The 17,801-nt window shown below is 34.4% G+C and overlaps 3 protein-coding genes across 10 annotated transcripts; 2 read left to right on the top strand and 1 right to left on the bottom strand.

Moving 5' to 3' along the window:
- Positions 1-3,834, top strand: CBL10 (calcineurin B-like protein 10). Of its 3 annotated transcripts, XR_841657.1 has the most exons (10): positions 1-233; positions 350-524; positions 798-880; positions 1,588-1,647; positions 2,128-2,236; positions 2,334-2,386; positions 2,522-2,602; positions 2,692-2,804; positions 2,961-3,152; positions 3,183-3,834. XR_841657.1 is itself a non-coding variant. In XM_011021177.1 (9 exons), exons 1-9 carry the CDS (start codon positions 183-185, stop codon positions 3,013-3,015), a joined length of 780 nt encoding a protein of 259 aa, XP_011019479.1. In that variant the 5' UTR covers positions 1-182; the 3' UTR covers positions 3,016-3,832.
- Positions 3,835-9,917: 6,083 nt separating this feature from the next.
- On the top strand, positions 9,918-12,670 carry LOC105122201 (rhomboid family protein). Of its 4 annotated transcripts, none has more exons than XM_011021169.1 (6): positions 9,918-10,177; positions 10,756-10,826; positions 10,933-10,961; positions 11,083-11,592; positions 11,675-11,765; positions 12,261-12,670. In XM_011021169.1, the coding sequence occupies exons 1-6, from the start codon at positions 10,036-10,038 to the stop codon at positions 12,345-12,347; spliced, it is 930 nt and encodes a 309-aa protein (XP_011019471.1). In that variant the 5' UTR covers positions 9,918-10,035; the 3' UTR covers positions 12,348-12,670. The 4 variants fall into 4 exon arrangements, with proteins under 4 accessions (XP_011019471.1, XP_011019470.1, XP_011019472.1 ...); XM_011021168.1 differs by having other exon boundaries at positions 9,921-10,177; positions 10,924-10,961; XM_011021170.1 differs by having other exon boundaries at positions 10,065-10,177; positions 10,749-10,826; positions 10,924-10,961.
- A 317-nt stretch (positions 12,671-12,987) lies between these two features.
- Positions 12,988-17,747, bottom strand: RTE1 (protein REVERSION-TO-ETHYLENE SENSITIVITY-like protein (DUF778)). Of its 3 annotated transcripts, none has more exons than XM_011021172.1 (3): positions 17,385-17,747; positions 14,184-14,509; positions 12,988-13,789 (listed from the first exon to the last, which is right to left on the bottom strand). In XM_011021172.1, exons 1-3 carry the CDS (start codon positions 17,569-17,571, stop codon positions 13,367-13,369), a joined length of 936 nt encoding a protein of 311 aa, XP_011019474.1. In that variant the 5' UTR covers positions 17,572-17,747; the 3' UTR covers positions 12,988-13,366. The 3 variants fall into 3 exon arrangements, with proteins under 3 accessions (XP_011019474.1, XP_011019475.1, XP_011019476.1); XM_011021173.1 differs by having other exon boundaries at positions 14,184-14,558; positions 17,385-17,537; XM_011021174.1 differs by having other exon boundaries at positions 14,184-14,535; positions 17,385-17,467.
- Positions 17,748-17,801: the final 54 nt, after the last annotated feature.

The raw sequence follows: 17,801 nt of genomic DNA, 5'->3' as shown, positions 1-17,801 counted from the left end.
TGTTTAAGGATAAACACCGTATAAATTACAGGCCATCGGGTCTGTCTTCCGCAATTAGCAAACATTTCGACATCCTATTCTCTGTGGCTTAAGCAGTTTTATAGGTCAAATCAATCAAATGCAATGCCATCTTCCATATTAGGACTTCCTTCACGTGCTGCTCATAATCTCATGAACTCTCTATGCTTGCTACCTCCATGGATTTCAACAACAACAACATCAGCAGATCACCTGTATTATTATATCACTACATCCTCTTAAACCTTCATTATTATAGCATTTCGTGTTTGTTATATTTTGGCGACAATTCTGGTTGAGTATCATCTTTTTTTTTGTGATATTTTTTTAGCAGAGATTGAGTTCTTTGACGATTGGGGAGCGGATCTGTGCCTCGTGTATACCATTTGCGGCGATCATTGAGATTTTCATTCTGGCTGTTGGTAATTGCTTTGAGTGCCGGCCATGTGTTAAAAGAAATCGATGTGGTTTCCTAGATATAGCTCGCCTTGCCGATGGATCTCGATGTACTGCCCCTCTCTCTCAGTTTTTGTTATGTTTTGTTTCCTGGTGGTCAATGAATAATGATCAAAGGGCTGATTGGTTTCTCAGAAAAGCAAAGAAAATAATTTAATTTTAATTTAGCCTCCTGCATTAGCTTAATTTGAGTGAAGTTTGGGGGGGAAAAACATGGGTTTTGTGTTTGTTTTTGGGTGAACATGCTTGTATTTAGATTTTTATCTGTTTTAATAATCAACAGAGAAAGTGTGGTTGAGTTTTTAATGGAGATGATATTGCAGTTACTGTTAATGAAGTGGAGGCCTTGTACGAGCTGTATAAGAAGTTGAGTAACTCGATAATCAAAGATGGCTTGATTCATAAGGTGATTTTAATGATTTTGACTATTGCTAATTTGTTTTCGTTTTTACGGTGTTTGTCTGGCAAGGCATGGTGCCTGGATGGACTTTGATTATTATTATTATTTTAATTCAAAATAACTTGTAGAGAAGTCTATGGTGGTTGAGGTTGAAATATTCATGGGTAACTTAAACTTTCTATGAAATTGAATGGCCTTTGTGTGACTGTTCATTTGGATTTTAAAGAGTCCAGGTAGTCTGTTATGCCATTATGCATGACATAGCTGAAGTCTCCCTTATGGTTATGGTGTGTACTTCTGTTTTTTTTTCAATAGGATAATCTCACGTATGATCAATTTTATTGATGGATGTTTAAATCAGAATGTGTCCCTACAACTCATGATTTATAATATTAAGCTTTTCTTCACATGCCTGAAAAGCGGTGAAGTGAACAAATGGTTATGTAATTATCAGGTTGACAGTAAGAAATTTGTGTATGGAACTCATAAATGAAAAAAATAGGTATAGCTGATGATCTAAACATTGCAGAATGAAAAAAACAGAATCAATGCACTTGCTCTCTGGTGATGTTAAATTTCATAGCATTTTGGTTCTCAAATGGTGTAACTGATTGATCATGCAGGCAAACATTAATTTTTGTTGCATATTTGACGGTATTCTAGACTTGACCTTTGATTGCATGCTTTAATTGTTTGTGCTTGTTATCTTGCAGGAAGAGCTTCAATTAGCACTATTCCGAGCTCCTCATGGCGAGAATCTTTTTCTAGACAGGGTAATGAACCTTGAACAACTTCAATTACGTCCTCATTTCTACTGCTTCAATTGGTCTAATAAGTGCAAAAAAGATTTTGACACAAGCAATAGAAATATTGAACTGGCATTTGTAGATCTTTCATAATTGACTCGACTCCCACAGTGAAAACAACGCTATTGATCATGGATAATATATACGTGCATAATGTGAAATCATTTTACGTTTGATGTTTTTCTTGGCATAGAAGTCAACAGTTGATATTTGTAGGAGCCAAATAACATATTTACGTTTCCAAAAAGAAAAAAAGAAGTTATGACACAGAATATGAAATATGCATGTGGAGAATGGTTAGTGTGTGCCATTGGCCAAATCTTGTGCTGAAGAAAATATGGATATTAATGAGAGGAATTCCCTTACATTTAATTGCTGTTCTTGCATCCACTTATTTTTGTAACCGACTGTTTTAAAATAGTGTGCTGGTCTTTTTTTCTTCCCTAGCTTTTTGATCTTTTTGATGAAAAGAGAAATGGTGTAATCGAATTTGAGGAATTTGTCCGTGCACTCAATGTGTTCCATCCCTACGCACCCATGGAAGAAAAAATTGATTGTGAGGGCTCAAGGCTCAGTACTTTTCTTTTGATTCACGAAAATAAATTGGAATTGTGGTCATGTTTCATCCCCACCAACTTTCTGTTTTTTGACAGTTGCATTCAGGCTGTACGACCTGAGACAAACTGGGTTCATTGAACGAGAGGAAGTGAGTATCCTGTACTGGCTTTTGTTCTCAAGTGATTGCTGCCATAGTAAACGGGCAAGCTAGTTTAAATACTGAAAAAAATATACTCATAGTATCAACTAAACTTCTATATATTGGGCCTTCTAATGATTTCAGGTTAAGCAAATGGTGATTGCCATTTTATTGGAATCTGATGTGAAATTGCCAGAAGATCTTTTGGAGGCTATCATAGACAAGGCAAGCTGTAGTCTAAATATTTATTTTCTTGTTCCTACTTCCGACAATTACATTTTGATGCTCACATTGTACCTTCAATCTCCCTTCAGACATTTGCTGATGCCGATGCCGACAAGGATGGTAAAATCAACAAAGAAGAATGGAAGGCTTTTGTGGTTCGACATCCAAATCTATTGAACAACATGACTCTTCCTTATCTGAAGTAAGTGGCTTGCCTTGTACCTTGTGCACTTTCCCTGTTTGTAAAATTCGTCCATTTTGCTTTTTTCGTTTTGCCAATTTCTCCTCTGTTTGACCTTGACTGGAAATTCATGAAAACTACTGATTGGACTTTGCTATTATCATCATTATCTTCCAGGGACATAAGCACTGTCTTTCCAAGCTTTATTTTCAACACTGGGGTTGAGGATTGAGCATTCTCTAAGCTAGATGTCTTAAAGGGTTCAGCTTCTCACAGAACCGCTTCACTTGGGCAGTGTTTGGTAATGCATTTACACTGCGTTTGAAAGTTCTTTTCAAAGGGCGTAACATTAATTTGATGCTTTTTAAAGTGCTTCTGGATGATTTTGATGCTTTATAAGTGTCTATGGATGCTTTTGGTGCTAAAAACATAAGGAAGAACCTGACAACGCATCAAGTAATGTTTTGAGTACAAATGCATTTTTGCAAAAGCACTTGCACTGCATTACAAAACACAAATTTTATATTAAAGAGGCTTTCATCTGGATCAGAAAAGTCATATACTGACCCGGGGAAGGAACTGTCTACCTTCATTAAGCAAAGTCAAAACCTAAGTGGTCGCTTCATGGGAGGATCGCATGGTTCATCGTGACTAGCCTACGATCTATTCTAACCACTCTGCTGTACAGTGAGAAGGGAAACTTTTTGTAATGGAAAGTGGTATTATTGCTTTTAAATTTTGCATTTGGTTGTCCTGTGTCCGTTCTTTTGGTAATCAAAGGTTGCTGATTGGTGCGCGCGCGATACTGCGTGTGTGTGAACTAACTCGACAAGGATGGCCAGGTGGCGGGGCACTCGCAATTATTAGAGGCTTATCAGTCATGTAACAGAATTGACCTTTCAAATATTTGATCTTTTTCAGAAGTATTATCTCTTAGCTCTAGGAATTAGTGTTTACCTGTCCTCCATTGTAGGATCTCAATCAATGAGTGCAGACTCATTTTCTGTATTTAAAGATTGAAATGGTTAATAAAGAAATAGCTTTCTCTGCATCTTCTCACATGGTATCAGAGGAGTAAACCGATTATTTTTTTCTCTCATCTTCTCTTCCCTGTTCTCTAACTCATGGCCACCGACGCCACTAAGCCAACCATAATCAATACGAATGAAGCAAACCAAACCCTTGTCAGCATTAATGTTGCTGCACAAACTCTTAAATTAACCTCAACCAATTACCTCTCCTAAAAACTCTAGTTCCAAGCTCTCTCTGTAGGGTATGATCTTCTTGGATATGTTGATGCAACCAACCCATGCCCGTCAGCCACCATAATATAATCAGATACCACCAAATCCAATCCCAGATATGCTTTCTGGACCTGTCAAGATTAGCCGATCCTTAATGCTATCATTGGCTCCATTTCACCCACAATCATTCTATTCATATTCATAGCCTAAGCCAACACATCTAGACAAACTTGGACCATCCTAGCCAACACTTATGCGAAACCATCTCATGGCGGTATCTAATAAATGAAAAATCAACTCAAAAACACAGTCAAAGTTCCTAACCATTACAGAATTTATGCAAATGATTAAAACCAAAGCAGATAATCTTGCTCTTCTTGGTGCTCCAATTGATGAAGAAGAAATCACAGACAAGATTCTTGATGGCCTTAGCAATGACTACAAAAAATTGGTTCGGGCTATCCAAGCACGCGACACCTCCATTACATTTGAAGAACTTCACGAAAAACTTCTAAACTTTAAAGCTTCTCTTCAATCAGTCACATCTGAACCACATATTTTTCCAGCCACTGCCAATCCCACATACAAATCCAACAAACATAGGCGCAGTCCTCCTAAACTAACTACAGCTCCAAATGCAGGTTTTCATAGGCGCAGTCCTCCTAAACTAACTACAGCTCCAAATGCAGGTTTTCCCTTTTTATACGGTCCTCGACATTCTCCAAGGCCATATCTTAGTCATTGTCAGATCTGTAAAATACAAGGCCACATTGCAAAGCGGCGGTCCTTTCGCGTAGTACCCATCCAAAAGTCTGTCTCATCCACCACATCTCCAACCAATCCTCCTTGGCACCTATATGCTCACATAGCCACCAATTCTTTCACTGATCCATCATGGCTTTTGGATAGCGGTTCATCTCACCATGTCACCTCTGATCTTAGTAATCTCTTGCTGCATACACCTTACATGGATAATGATGATATCATGATAGGAAATGGCACAAACCTTCCTCAGAATTGGTGGATATTCGGATAATGCTTTTACTCAGTTATGACATTTACGACCAAGACATATAAGTGAGTGGGGGATAATAAAGTTAAGCAAACGAGATTTACTATATGATCACAAAACATGTAAATTAAATTTATGTGAGTATTGTGTTTATGGTAAACAATGCATGGTGAAATTTGGTACAACTATTCATCTTATCAAAAGTATTATAGTTTATCTTCATTATTTGAGGCTATTTTCATGTTTTATTAAAAGGTAGAGCACAATATCTATTGATATTTATTAATAGCAACTATAAAAAAAATTTAAGTGTATTTTCTAAAAAGAAAAAGTGATGTGTTTATCATTTTCAAGTGGTGAAAAACCTTGATTAAGAAGTAGACTTATAAAAAGATCAAGTGCTTAACATTTTTTAATGGTTTGAATTTTTGCTCAGGTGAGTTTGATGAGTTTTGTAAAAATAAAGGAATTGTTAGACATCACATTGTAAGAAATATTCAACAACAAAATGTGGTTGCAAAATGTATGAATAAGACACTTAAGGCCCTGTTTGTTTTTGTGATTTAAAAATATTTTTGAAAAAAATTGAATTTTTTTATTTTTTTTCTTTACTTCAAATTAATTTTTTTTTTATATTTTCAGATCATTTTGATGCGTTGATGTCAAAAATAATTTTTTTAAAATAAAAAACATTTGTTTTAATGCATTTATGAGTGAAAACATTTTGAAAAACAACCGCAACCATACTCTCAAATACCCTTTTAGAAAAAAAACATATTATATATTTTTTACAAGTTGTATTGTTAAAGGATTTTTAGGCTGAAGTAGTTAACATGACTTCATATTTGGTGAATAGATCTTTATCAATATCTTTAAGGTTAAAGACTTTATAAAAAGTATGGTTTGGTTCTTTTGCTAATTACTCTAAATCATAGTTTTTAAGCCCAGCCCAAAGAGCAATTCACGAGTTTTAATGGGGTCATCAAGTCATCCCGAGTATACCGTAACTTTTTTTATAAAGCAAAATGATATCGTTTTTGTTAAATAAATAGGCAATGAGTTGTAGTTAAGTTTTTGATCGGGTTTTGCCGGGTCAATTAGGTCATCATGTCAACCTTAGTTTTTTTCTTTCCTTATTTTTTCTTAAACATGGGTTGGTTTTGGCCCCAAGTTAAACTTGTCGGGTCGAGTTGAGTTTTAAAACTATACTCTAAATTAAAAGTATTTGGTTATCTTATTTAAGATAGATAAAAGCACCAGTTAAGTATTATTATGTTAATTTAATTAATTTTGCTTTGAATTTTATAGAGAATCTTGATGATCATGAGCTTTATTTTTATTAACCAAAAAATAATTTCTTGCAAAGAATCTTCTTAGTGGATGCTTGTTATGAATGAAAAAAAAAATTAAAGTCTCTTTATAAAAAATAAACATGAGACCTTGTTAAATCACCATAAGACTGAAAAATTGTTAAGTGCAAATGGACTTATAAAAGAAAAGAAGGAATCTCATAGGTCGAGGATACAAGATTTAAAGCACGCAATGTTGCTAAGAGCTTTACACTAAAAAAAAGATACTCACTTCAATAAAGTGTTCTCTCTAGTTATGAAACACAGTTTCATTTAAGTATTACTTATTATGGTTGTTTTATTTGATTTAAAGTTTAAGTAGCTAGATGTTAAAAAAAGTTCTATATGATAAACTGAAGGAGAGGATCTATATGAATTAGCTAGAGTGTTTCATTTCTCAAGGTAAGGAAGACTATGTGTGTTTATTGAAAAAAGATCATTATATAACTTAAAACAATCATTGATACAGTGATATAAAAAGTTTGATACTTTTATACTTTACTTTAAAAATGACTATGATAACTATGTGTATTTTATAAAGCTCTTGAATTATTTATTTATGTACTTGCTATTGTATTTTACTGACATATTGATTGCTTTCAAGAACATATCTAAGATCAATAGTTTGAAAAATTAGTTAAGTGAGGAGTTTGAAATGAAGAATTTTGATTGTAACTAAAAAGATTTTAGGTATAGAGATACATAGGGATTGAGATACTAACAAATTATACTTGTCATAAAAAGATATCTTGATAAGGTACTTAAGTGTTTAGTTATGCAAGATTACAAACTAGCAAGTACTCTACTTATAACCCATTTTAGGTTTATTTTCATCATTGTCATTGAAAAATATGGAGGAGAATAAATATATGTCAAGTGTTTTATATACTAGTACAATTGGGAAGTATTATGTATGTTATGGCTTACACTCGTTTAGACATTTCACATATTGCTAATATGGTTAGTAGGTTTATGAAAAGTCCTGGTAAAACTCATCAAAATGCTACGAAATAGATATAAACAGTCATCTTAGAGGTACTGAATATGTTAGTTTAGTATATGACAAATAGATATAAACAGTTATCTTAGAGGTACTGAATATGTTAGTTTAGTATATGATATAGTAGTATCGCTAAAGGTGGTGTTAAGAATTTTGTATATTCAAATTGTATTGATAATTCAGATATGAGAAAGTCATTGTCAGGTTGTGTTTCACTTTCTCAAGGTGTGCCATTACTTGAAAAGGAATTTTACAATTCATTATTGCATCGTCTATAATAAAAAACAATTTTACAATTCATTATTGCATTGTCTATAATAAAGGTTGAATATATGACATTCATAGAGACAGTGAAATAAGCTTTATAACTAAGAGGTTTGACTAGTAATCTTGATTTATCAAATGAGTTGATTGTTATGCATTATGATAACAATAGTGATATTCATCTAGTCTGGAGCAAAAAAAAAAAAAAAAAGGTTGTTATGCATTATGTCAAGTATCATTTCATTTTAGATATCATGTTATAGGATATTACATTAGCAAAGAAGGTTGTTATGACTAAGAACCTTACAATATATTAATGAAGTTTTATTTCTATAGTCAAGTTCAAGCATTGCTTGGACATGATTGATTTGTGTAGTATTATTTAAGGTGCTTAGTTAAGGTGATCAACACTAATATCTCTAATGGTACAACCCTATCATATACCACACTAATATTTGTAGGACCTTTAAGATAACTAAGTATCTATTTTATGATTTTACCAGGATTTAGATAGGAGAAAGTCGCTACCAAGTTATGTTTTTATTTTATCGAGGTATGTCATTAGTTACAAAGCAATTTTGTAATTCATTTATTATCTTGACTTCAATGGAGGGTGAATATATGACATTGATATAAGAAATGAAAAAAGCTTCATGATTGAAATGTTTGGTTGGTAATCTTGGTTTGTCGTATGTGTTGACTATCATGCATTGTGATTGCTAAAGTGTTATTTATCGAGTTAAGAACTTGATGTATTATAAAAGAACCAAATATATTAATAACATGCATCACTTTATTTTACATATCATATCACGGGGTATTGCCTTAGTGAAGAAGATTGTTATAACTAAGAAACTTGTAGATATGTTAAAGAAACCTATCTTTTACAGTCAAGTTCAAGTATTGCATGTACTTTATTAGTTTGTGTAGCACTTGAGAGGTTAATAGTGGAGACAATCAAAAGAGTTCAAGTTTCATAAGTTGACTAAATTTAAATCAAGATATAAATTTATTGGGTTTATTTTAAATTTTGGGTTCAAGTAAAAAATAAATATCAATGTATTTAGTTCATATAAAAGCCTAAAGTTATTATATTTTAGGGTAAGATTTATTTGTGAATATTTTCGTTCTCTACACTTTTATGGCTAGCAAAAGCAGAAAAAAAGTGACCTTCGAGTTTTTTTTTAAGAATTTTGGATGAAGGAATAATTTTGTGTCACTTTGTATTCTCAAATTTTCTTATACTAGATTTCTCTAATCATCTCATTCATAAAATAGATCTAAGTTGTTGAACCATGTAATTTTCATATATGCTCTTATATGATTGATTATGTATGATTATTATTGCTACAACATGTCATTTATTTTTTATATATAAATCAAGAGACTTATGACAAGTCCTTTATTATTTTTCATGCCATTTATACAAGGTTAAATTTTTTATAAAAAAAATCTTTATTTATCTTGCTATACCAGATTGCATGGATATTTTTGCTGGCAAAACTGTCAATGAAGGGGGCTATAGTGGTATTTAAGAGTATAGTAGCGGTTTTTTTTTTTATAAAATTTATTTTTTAAAAAATTATTTTTATATTTATACATCAAAATAATTTGAAAATACAAAAAAAATAAGTTGAAGCAAATAAAAAAATAAAAATTATTTTTTAAAATTATTTTTAAAACATAAAAATAAAAAAGTGTCCGGGCCGTAAACTCGTAATTTAGCTAATTTTATTATGAGCCGCTTTGGCTTTAACTTGTTCTCAGGAACTTTCTCAAACCATATTCGTATACTACAACTTTTTTTTTTTTTTAGATTAACGTGGGTGTCCGGGCCAGCTTGCGCGCACCACGACTAATCCCACGGGCCCTGAAGTTAACGACCATGTAAGCCTCCAGTGACCATCATATGAGCAACTAAGGACTCGAACCTGAGACCACAGAGGGAGTAAACCCCTTGATCCCAAGTCTTTACCATTTGGCCACCACCTAGATGGTTACTACAACTCTTTTAATATATCAAGTTAGGGTGTCTTTAAAATGAACAAGGAATTTAGTTTTAGTTGATGTTCAAACGGTTTTGAAAGTATCTCTTACGTTTGAATCAAACGACAAAAAGTAAGATCCTGCCCTCTATTGATCATTAGTCATTTTTGAAAGAAAAAAAAATCAAATAATATCTTTAATTTTACATATATATTTAAAAAAACAATGAGCACTATTTCTTTCCCTTGGTTGGGTTGGGTTGGGCCAGGGCCGGTGATAAGACAGCATCTTCTGCTTTAGGAGTTGATCACTTAGATGTGAGATTAGAACACGCAAACAATTACTGTGTACACTCTTCTCTGTTTTGCGTGAAACCCAGTCTGGGATAGGTAGAGCAATGGCAGACAAGGCAAGCAGAGGCTTAGTGATATACGGAGATGGACTGGCTTCTTTCATCAATCCTTCCCATGCTCATCTCCACTCTCTCGCTTCCAAAGCTTTCTGCGGTTTCTTAACCCTTCCCAATGCTCCTCTCTCAGGTTTCACTCACTCTCCTATTTCTCTTACTTTAACGCTCTTTTAATTCATATTGCCTATTTTTTATCACTTAGAATTTCACAATCTTGTTCTGGTTTTGTTATGGAATTAGCTTAGCTGTGGGTATTAGTATAAGGGGTTGCGATTTATGCATGCACAGAACAGTTTAATAGGATTATTGGTGATTTACAGTTTAATTGGAATTCTACTATCATGGCTGTTTTATCCGTGGTTGATTTTTACAATAAGGTTTTTAGGCTGCTATTCATCTTTAAAACATATTTGCTTTTATGGGTTAGAATTTTTTTTTTAATCTTTTCTATGATATGTGCAGTAGAAATGTTTGATCTGCTGCGTTGTGATTTTGATGTAATTTTCATATCCAATATTGTTACCGGATTTGACAACACGCATTAACGAATGTGGATGTGATCAATTTGTTATATTTTGAACTGAAAACTATGTTTCTGGTATTAAATTTTTTAGTCGTATAAGATTATAAAGTCTAGGCGTGCTTAATTTGAGTTTTTGAAGTTGTTGTGTATATGATTACCTGGACTTACTTGGATTTAGATTGCAGAAAGTGAGGATGAGAGGATAGTTAGAGAGTTTGCGTATCTGTTAGATGCATGTGAAGCTTATCAGAATGTGGTAAGATATCTTTAACTATATTTTTGGACATAAAAGAGTGGCTTCATGTTGTAAGCTATTGACAGTTATTGTTCATTTGTTCTTTGATTTTGTTTAGAGTTCTCAGAGTACCTCAATTCAAACCATATCAGAGAGGTATTGGTAGTTTTTTTTTTTTTTTCTCAGTTTATGTTTAGTTTTTTAATATCAGTGGCAGACTAGATGTTGATGTATATTTGCATGAAACCAATCAACATGTTCTATGATCTTACCTCAGGTTCATGGGAATGAAGGCTGCTATAATAACTAACAATCCTGGCTTGAAATCTTTTGGTGGCAAACTCGGTTTGACTGTGTTTCCATTCAATGACTTAAAGGGGAATGAATTTTCCCTTTCTGGATCATCTACTGAGTTTGTGACATTTGAGTTACTCAAGATGCTTGGATTTCAAGAGGGGAAGACACTAGAGACAAGTCAATTTGATTTAGTATTTGTGCATGTTGGAGCTGGTGAAAGAGTGAATGCTGAGGGACAAAAGACTATTGCCAATGATGTGGAATATATTGATGCTTTAGTTGATGGCATCATGCGCATAGCACAACCTGGCTCTGAAATTGGTTCTCGTCTGCACTTGTCCCTTGTAATGAGCTATGGTTATGTTACAGAAGGTGATGGTAGAGATTTATCAATTTTGACTTCTGAAGATGAGATGGATCCTGCACTTTCAAAGCTCTTCCCTCTTCAAAGTTACACTATGAAAGGAGAAAAACCACGAAATGATGTCAGGTAAGGATAAAAAAAAAAAAGGCGGTAAGCTTCTTTTAATAATTTCAAATTCCTTTGGATCCTGCTAACTTGTGATCAACAGGTACCATTGCCCAATGTTAATTTCTCAATGGCAGTATGCTGTAACCCGTGTAGATATGGCAGAAACATTTTCTTTTAAAGATTTTAAAGAGGTAAGTTTTAAGATTGCTGGGTTTTATTTTTGCAGATTCACATCTCATAAATTTATTGGACAGATTTAATTTATGAATATATGACCTTTCATTTTACCATCCATCATCAACCTATTAGTTTTGACTGATATTTTCAGATGATGGAATGGTAGGGGAGTTAGTCTGTCACTAACATCAGACGTGATCCCAAAAGTGGCATTTAACTTAAATTGCAACAATTTCTTGGTAAACTTTGTGTGTTTAGGCTTAAGAATTATCTGTATATAATTGCTTCTTGATTTATTTGCATCAAATATGTTCTATTCTCCCTCTTAATTTCTGGATCCTCCAGGATAGATAGGTCAATTTCTCATATCAGATGTTTGTCAATTTCTCATATCAGATCCTCCAGAATTATCTGTACATCAGATGTTTCTCATATCAGATATTCAAATGTTTCAGAATATCTAAATGCTTTTATGCATTTCCGTTAAGCATTTTTCCTTTTCTTTTCAGCATGGTGGAAATCTTGTAATACCAGCTGATAGATTCCTGCATGAGGTAGCATTTAAGCTTTGGAAGGCCCCCAAGTATGGAGCATAAAATAGGTTTTCTTGAAGTCGGGCTGTATGAGACAATACTCGACCAGTAACTCTTTTGACTTAAGCAGGAAAGTTAACCCGAGTCTTGAATGAATTTTATGTCCCTTGTCAAGCTGCAAACCAATGCCAGTGACCTTGTTGGAATTATTATCTCGATTTTGTCATGTGATGCTCATCTTTATAAATAAAAGGGTTTTCTTTGTTTGAATGTACAATCATTGTTGCCGTGTTTGACCATCTGTGTTTCCTCTCTAGCTGTGGAGATATAAATACTTTGTCTTCGGCGTGCATGTGCAGTAAGATGAAAGTAGATAGGTTTCTTGATATTGATAACACGAGAAAAAGCAAGACAAAGTTGTGCACCATTTGTTTGATACGCAACAAAGAAATTCGGTGATTATTATGATAGAAACCAGCAAAATTTTCTTTTGTAATGAGCAAGGCGTGGAGCAATATAACAAGGAACCTTTCGATTGATGAATGCATTGAACCTTCCGGGAACTAAATTTCTGCGAAAACATGTTCCGTGAAGTAAATGGAGTACATGATTCAGCCCTCGGCTCTAATGTTTTAGCAGTTAAAATCTCCCCGAAAGGAGGCAAATGCTGAAATTATGTTTAAAGAACCAATCAACCGACCCAGGAATGCAAAATCAACATTTCTCTAGCATATTTGCAATGCAACGTTTGGATGAATCTAATCATACAATAAACTTGATCTCTGGCTAAGATGTTTCAGCTTTTCCTCTCATTTCCAAGTCCCCAGGCCGGAGACCAACTATATAAATATGGCCAACGGATCACACACTGAGAAAGTAATGCTCCCATAGGTAAATTTTCAAGTATCAGTAAAGAACAATGAGTTCAATTCATGATGCTGCATAGATAATCTCCTAGCATCAACATGAGTTCCATGGTGTCGCGACTGTATTTCGTATTTTGAACATTTCCAAAACAAAAGGAACTATACCGGTTCAACTCCTTGCTCTAAACATCGCAATCACCATCGACTGCATGAGTTCTAGCATTCTAATAGGCTTTTGAAACAGTAAGTGCCCAACAGAAACCACCCCATTAGGAGGAGAGTGAATGAGAGCAGCCCAACTAAGGCAGGCCAGCCAACCAAAACTATACCCAAGCAAAGCACAACTGTGAAAGGAAGGAACGATTTGACTATTGACTTCCAGTCTATCCAATGCCCCTTGAAGAGTATTAGAACTGCCACATCTATCATGTTCCAATCCATTGATCCACCATAACACAACCGATTCAGACAGTTGGCAACAAATGAATGACAGTTGCATGTGAAAAGATTGTATGTTTTGTGATCAAAGTGACGCATGCTTGACTGTAGAGCATCATCCCACGTGATCGCAGTCCCATACTCTGAGTGCTTGTAGCCATGCTTGCATGTGTGCCCGGCTAGGTTTGGTGGAAAGCAACACTAATTTTACAAAACATATCAAAGAACAAAAGTGTAAGTGGATCGACTTGTAGAATACATTTTATAAAGTAATGAAGGATAGAAAAGAAATACCAATGACAACAGCAAAAATACTTGATAAATTCATTATTGCAACCATTTTGCCATCTTATTTTGGAAAACAAGGCAGATCTCAACATCAAGATGCGGCTAACGAAAGAAATCACTTTATTCAGTCAACCCGCCATCTTTGAGGTCATTATGCAATCTATGAGCACGGATCCTAAATCCTCTGTTGCCATTAATCTACTTTCTCAGCAAGCTATGACAGTAATAACAGCAACTGTGTCTGCGTGCATGCGTATGCATGTTGGAGGAGATGGGAGATAATAGAAGAGGATTCAAGAATTAATACCTGTTGTCTATCAAGTTGAAGATACCTAGCAGCTGAACCAAATGTAAAATCATCAACATTCACAGAATTGGATCCTGAAAAATCTAAAATAGTTCCATCCTCTCTGCAAATGCCAACATGTCCGATAAAAGGTGCCAACCATGAGACAACTGGGAGTGGAGTCCAGATGAGACAACATGGAAACTTAGCTTTCTTTGGATCAATTCCATCAAGAGGCCACAGGTCATGCTGAATTCTTGATGTGGAACTCATATGCTCAACATCAAGAGTTCCTTTTAAATCCAATGGAGAAAATCGTCCACGTGACATATAGCTTTGTGCACTTTCTGTGATGAAACATTGATGTGTCAAACTACACCCTTAGACATATTGAGCCTGTTCCAAAACAGGCAAGCAGATACATTATTGTATGCCACCAAGATGACAATCTCTTTAGAAAAACATGTTATAGCCCTTTCTAGAATTTTACAACAAACACAAAATGAATGCTATTAATGATCTCTCAAAAAAAAAAAAACTGTAAATTCCTAAAAAAAAGAAAGAAAGATAACAAGTAAAAGAGTTTCTAACATAGAAAGTTCAATTGAATCATTTTATAACTTTACGGTAATTCATTCTCTTCTGCTAGGACTGTAGTAAATGCAGTGACTGTTATATAAATTTGAATCTTTGCCACTTATGGCAAAGCTCCTATGTTCCTAGGACTGTACAAACAGAATATCACCCCCCCCCCACCCCCAGTCATAGATTTTGCAGGATTCTAAAGAAGCAGCAGAGTGCAGCATTGTAGTAGCCACTTGATTTATTTAAATTAACAAAAGGCCTTTAGTCATTGGGAAACAGCCCACCTCACTTGGAAGTTTTAAAGTTCCTGGGGAGTCTCGAGTTCAGGCCTCGTCCCCCAAATCATATAAAAAGGGTAACCATTAAGCTCATAAACCTTTAATTAAACATTATTTGCAAGACAATTATTATGAAATCTAAAATTATCTATACACAGCAAGATCTATTACATTAAAAGGGCATGTAATCATATACGCGAAGTCTGATCTATTACAATTATTATGTCTAAGAGTTTACAACTAGGTAACCACCTAATAAATAGTTCTAGCCGAACAGGTTGTGTTCTTATCATATATAGTTGACAATTCCTGGTATCATAAAGTTTGAGGAAGCTAAGTTGGTAACCAGCCAATTCTTTTTCTTCAAAAGTTACAGGGAAATGACCAGTGTCTTGCCACGGATGATATGCAAGTCCAACTCTAAGTAGTAATCATAAAATACACTGTGTATCTACTACCACACCAACCAGCATTTCATATTTGACTGAGTCAACTCCTCCTAGCTCAGCCAATATTCTGTGTCCATCACAATCGGAAAATCTTTTAAAAACTGATATATTATGGAGCCATATGTCTAGTTGTTGACCAAGCAGGACAAATCTATACAATCTTTAGCCAATACCTATTTTTATTTGAAACAGACAAAAAAAATTGTTGCCATAGTTAAAGAGTACAGCTCATCCTAGATACTTGAGCCAGCTACAAGATATCCTAACATCTATTTTCCGCTATATTATTGGTTAGTCATCTTTGTTTGCCTTAAGACCAATAAACATCAATTTTATATGGCCCCTGCCGTAGTATGAACTTGGAATGGACCATTCCCCATGTCATAGACAGCTCACTTATCTTGCTATCATATCATATTTCATTATAACCAAAGCACATTTAGATGCAAGTTCTTATGATCAAGACAAGAACATCAGGAGCAGAGTCAACTGAAAGAGACAAATTGAGTCTAGCAAAGGGAAGAGGGGTGATAAAGATAAGGATTATGTTGATGCAAGTTCCAATGGGTTGAAGTATTCCATGCAAGCTAAAATTCCAGCAATACATGGTGGCATGAAGGAGCAGTTGATTTCCAATAAGCGATGTCAACCTTGTTATCATCCAAGTGACAGCAGGGGTTAATATTAATTGTTGTTTGTCTTTATCATGTTAGTTACAAGCCGTTAGAATTTTCAGTTATCTAGTAACTTAGGGGATGTTGTGATAAAATTAAACCTTTAATTGATGTCATTCCCTAAGTAGTGTGAGGCTACGTGTTATTTATCCATGAAATTCTAAATTTGCAATAAAATTCTGAGATTTCCTTTCTTTCTTGTCTTCTCAATCTTTTTTGTAAAAATTATTGAGATTGCTTTGTTTGCAAGTGATTATCAAAAGTTCACAGTGTTGTTGGCATTACATTTTGATATATATATATATGCAATCCTTTTCGGTTGAAAGAAAAATAAACTGAAAATAGATAGTGCTATTAACAGCAATAATGTGAGGAGAGAACCATTCTTTTCTCATAGTCAGATTCCTTGTTTTTCCATTTGAGAAAGGACACAAAATGAACAAAATCTTCAACAGTCTACACTCTCACATGGCTAAAACCACCTGCATTCATCTCTAACCACATTAATAACAATCTAGACAAAAGTGGAATAAGGCAATGCACATCCTCTCTAAGCTACAAGGACACGTTAATAATCTCTACTCATAGTCCAACAGCCAATTTACCATTCACCAAAATGAACACCAAGCTTCACATTCTATACTAGGCTATCTTCATTTTGATGCAGAATAATTTGCAAAAACAAGTATCATATTTGACTTGATTTGGCTTATTCTATACTAGGCTTATTTGCAAAAAATCAACATGCAAAAATATTTTTCTCCACAAGGGAAATAAATATATAACTTATTCAAACAAAGAACTCTGCTCAACCACAAATTTGTCAAATGCCCCAAAAGAGGACACACTAAATGCAATATTTTATCTGATCATCAAAAGCTCTTAATCATATATGGCTTGGTGCTCAATATTTTCAATCAAACATATACATGAACCTGGCGAACCAGGAAAAACAAAAAAGGCCAAATCAAGTAACAACTGACGGTGCTTTACATAGCTGCTCGAAACCGGAGGCAAAGCAATAAATCAAAGACACGTATTTTTTCAATAAACCCCCAAATAACAAGCCTTCAAATTCACCTTTCCCTGCCTTACTTAATCATTATGTATCAACCCAAAAACAACCCAGAAGAGTTCTTCGATTATATAGTAAGATAAACCCACATTCAATGGAAATAAATAAAAAAAGAAAGAAACAAATGAGAGATTATAGAGTAAATTGGATCAATGACTGACCTGTAAGATTTGTGATGCAAAGACAGGAGAAGGGAGTGTTGATATAAAAAGGAGGTGAAACTGAAGCAAAGATCACAAGGTGGTTGTTGGTGGGGGTGGCGGGTGGCGGTGGCGGCGGTGGAGAAGGAAAGCAAGGAGAGAAAAAGTTGCTTTTGTTTTTCTTCTCGTTGATGATGGCTGTGTTCATTGTGAAGGAGAGGTACAAATATACTAAAGAGGCTGCTTCTTTTTTCTTTCAAAAAAAAAGGTGCCGTAATAAAAAAAAAAATCAAAATAGAGAGATATTTTTAATAAATTAATGTTATAGAGATTTGCTTGTCTTGTGATAGGGAAGAAGACGATGGAGAGAGGGGGAGGAGGACAGAGTTCAAGGTTCATGCACCCTCCCTGATTTCCATTTTCTTTTGTGGGACCCTC

Source organism: Populus euphratica, unplaced genomic scaffold (genome assembly GCF_000495115.2).
Source record: "Populus euphratica unplaced genomic scaffold, PopEup_1.0 scaffold19.1, whole genome shotgun sequence".
NCBI classification, from domain to species: Eukaryota; Viridiplantae; Streptophyta; class Magnoliopsida; order Malpighiales; family Salicaceae; genus Populus; species Populus euphratica.
Note: the sequence above shows the minus strand (reverse complement) of the source record. Positions and strands in the feature narration are given on the sequence as shown.

What these genes read in the sequence shown, in the direction of transcription:
- CBL10 (XM_011021177.1), top strand. Translation starts at nt 183, where the DNA reads ATGCTTGCTACCTCCATGGATTTCAACAACAACAACATCAGCAGATCA. An exon ending in CCTTGCCGATGGATCTCGAT is followed by an intron (nt 525 to 797) that starts GTACTGCCCCTC and finishes ATGATATTGCAG; the next exon opens with TTACTGTTAATGAAGTGGAG. An exon ending in GGTTCATTGAACGAGAGGAA is followed by an intron (nt 2,387 to 2,521) that starts GTGAGTATCCTG and finishes TAATGATTTCAG; the next exon opens with GTTAAGCAAATGGTGATTGC.
- LOC105122201 (XM_011021168.1), top strand. Translation starts at nt 10,036, where the DNA reads ATGGCAGACAAGGCAAGCAGAGGCTTAGTGATATACGGAGATGGACTG. An exon ending in GTGAAGCTTATCAGAATGTG is followed by an intron (nt 10,827 to 10,923) that starts GTAAGATATCTT and finishes GATTTTGTTTAG; the next exon opens with AGTTCTCAGAGTACCTCAAT. An exon ending in CTTTTAAAGATTTTAAAGAG is followed by an intron (nt 11,766 to 12,260) that starts GTAAGTTTTAAG and finishes TTTTCTTTTCAG; the next exon opens with CATGGTGGAAATCTTGTAAT.
- RTE1 (XM_011021172.1), bottom strand. Translation starts at nt 17,571, where the DNA reads ATGAACACAGCCATCATCAACGAGAAGAAAAACAAAAGCAACTTTTTC. An exon ending in TTGCATCACAAATCTTACAG is followed by an intron (nt 14,510 to 17,384) that starts GTCAGTCATTGA and finishes GTTTCATCACAG; the next exon opens with AAAGTGCACAAAGCTATATG. An exon ending in TTCAACTTGATAGACAACAG is followed by an intron (nt 13,790 to 14,183) that starts GTATTAATTCTT and finishes TTGTAAAATTAG; the next exon opens with TGTTGCTTTCCACCAAACCT.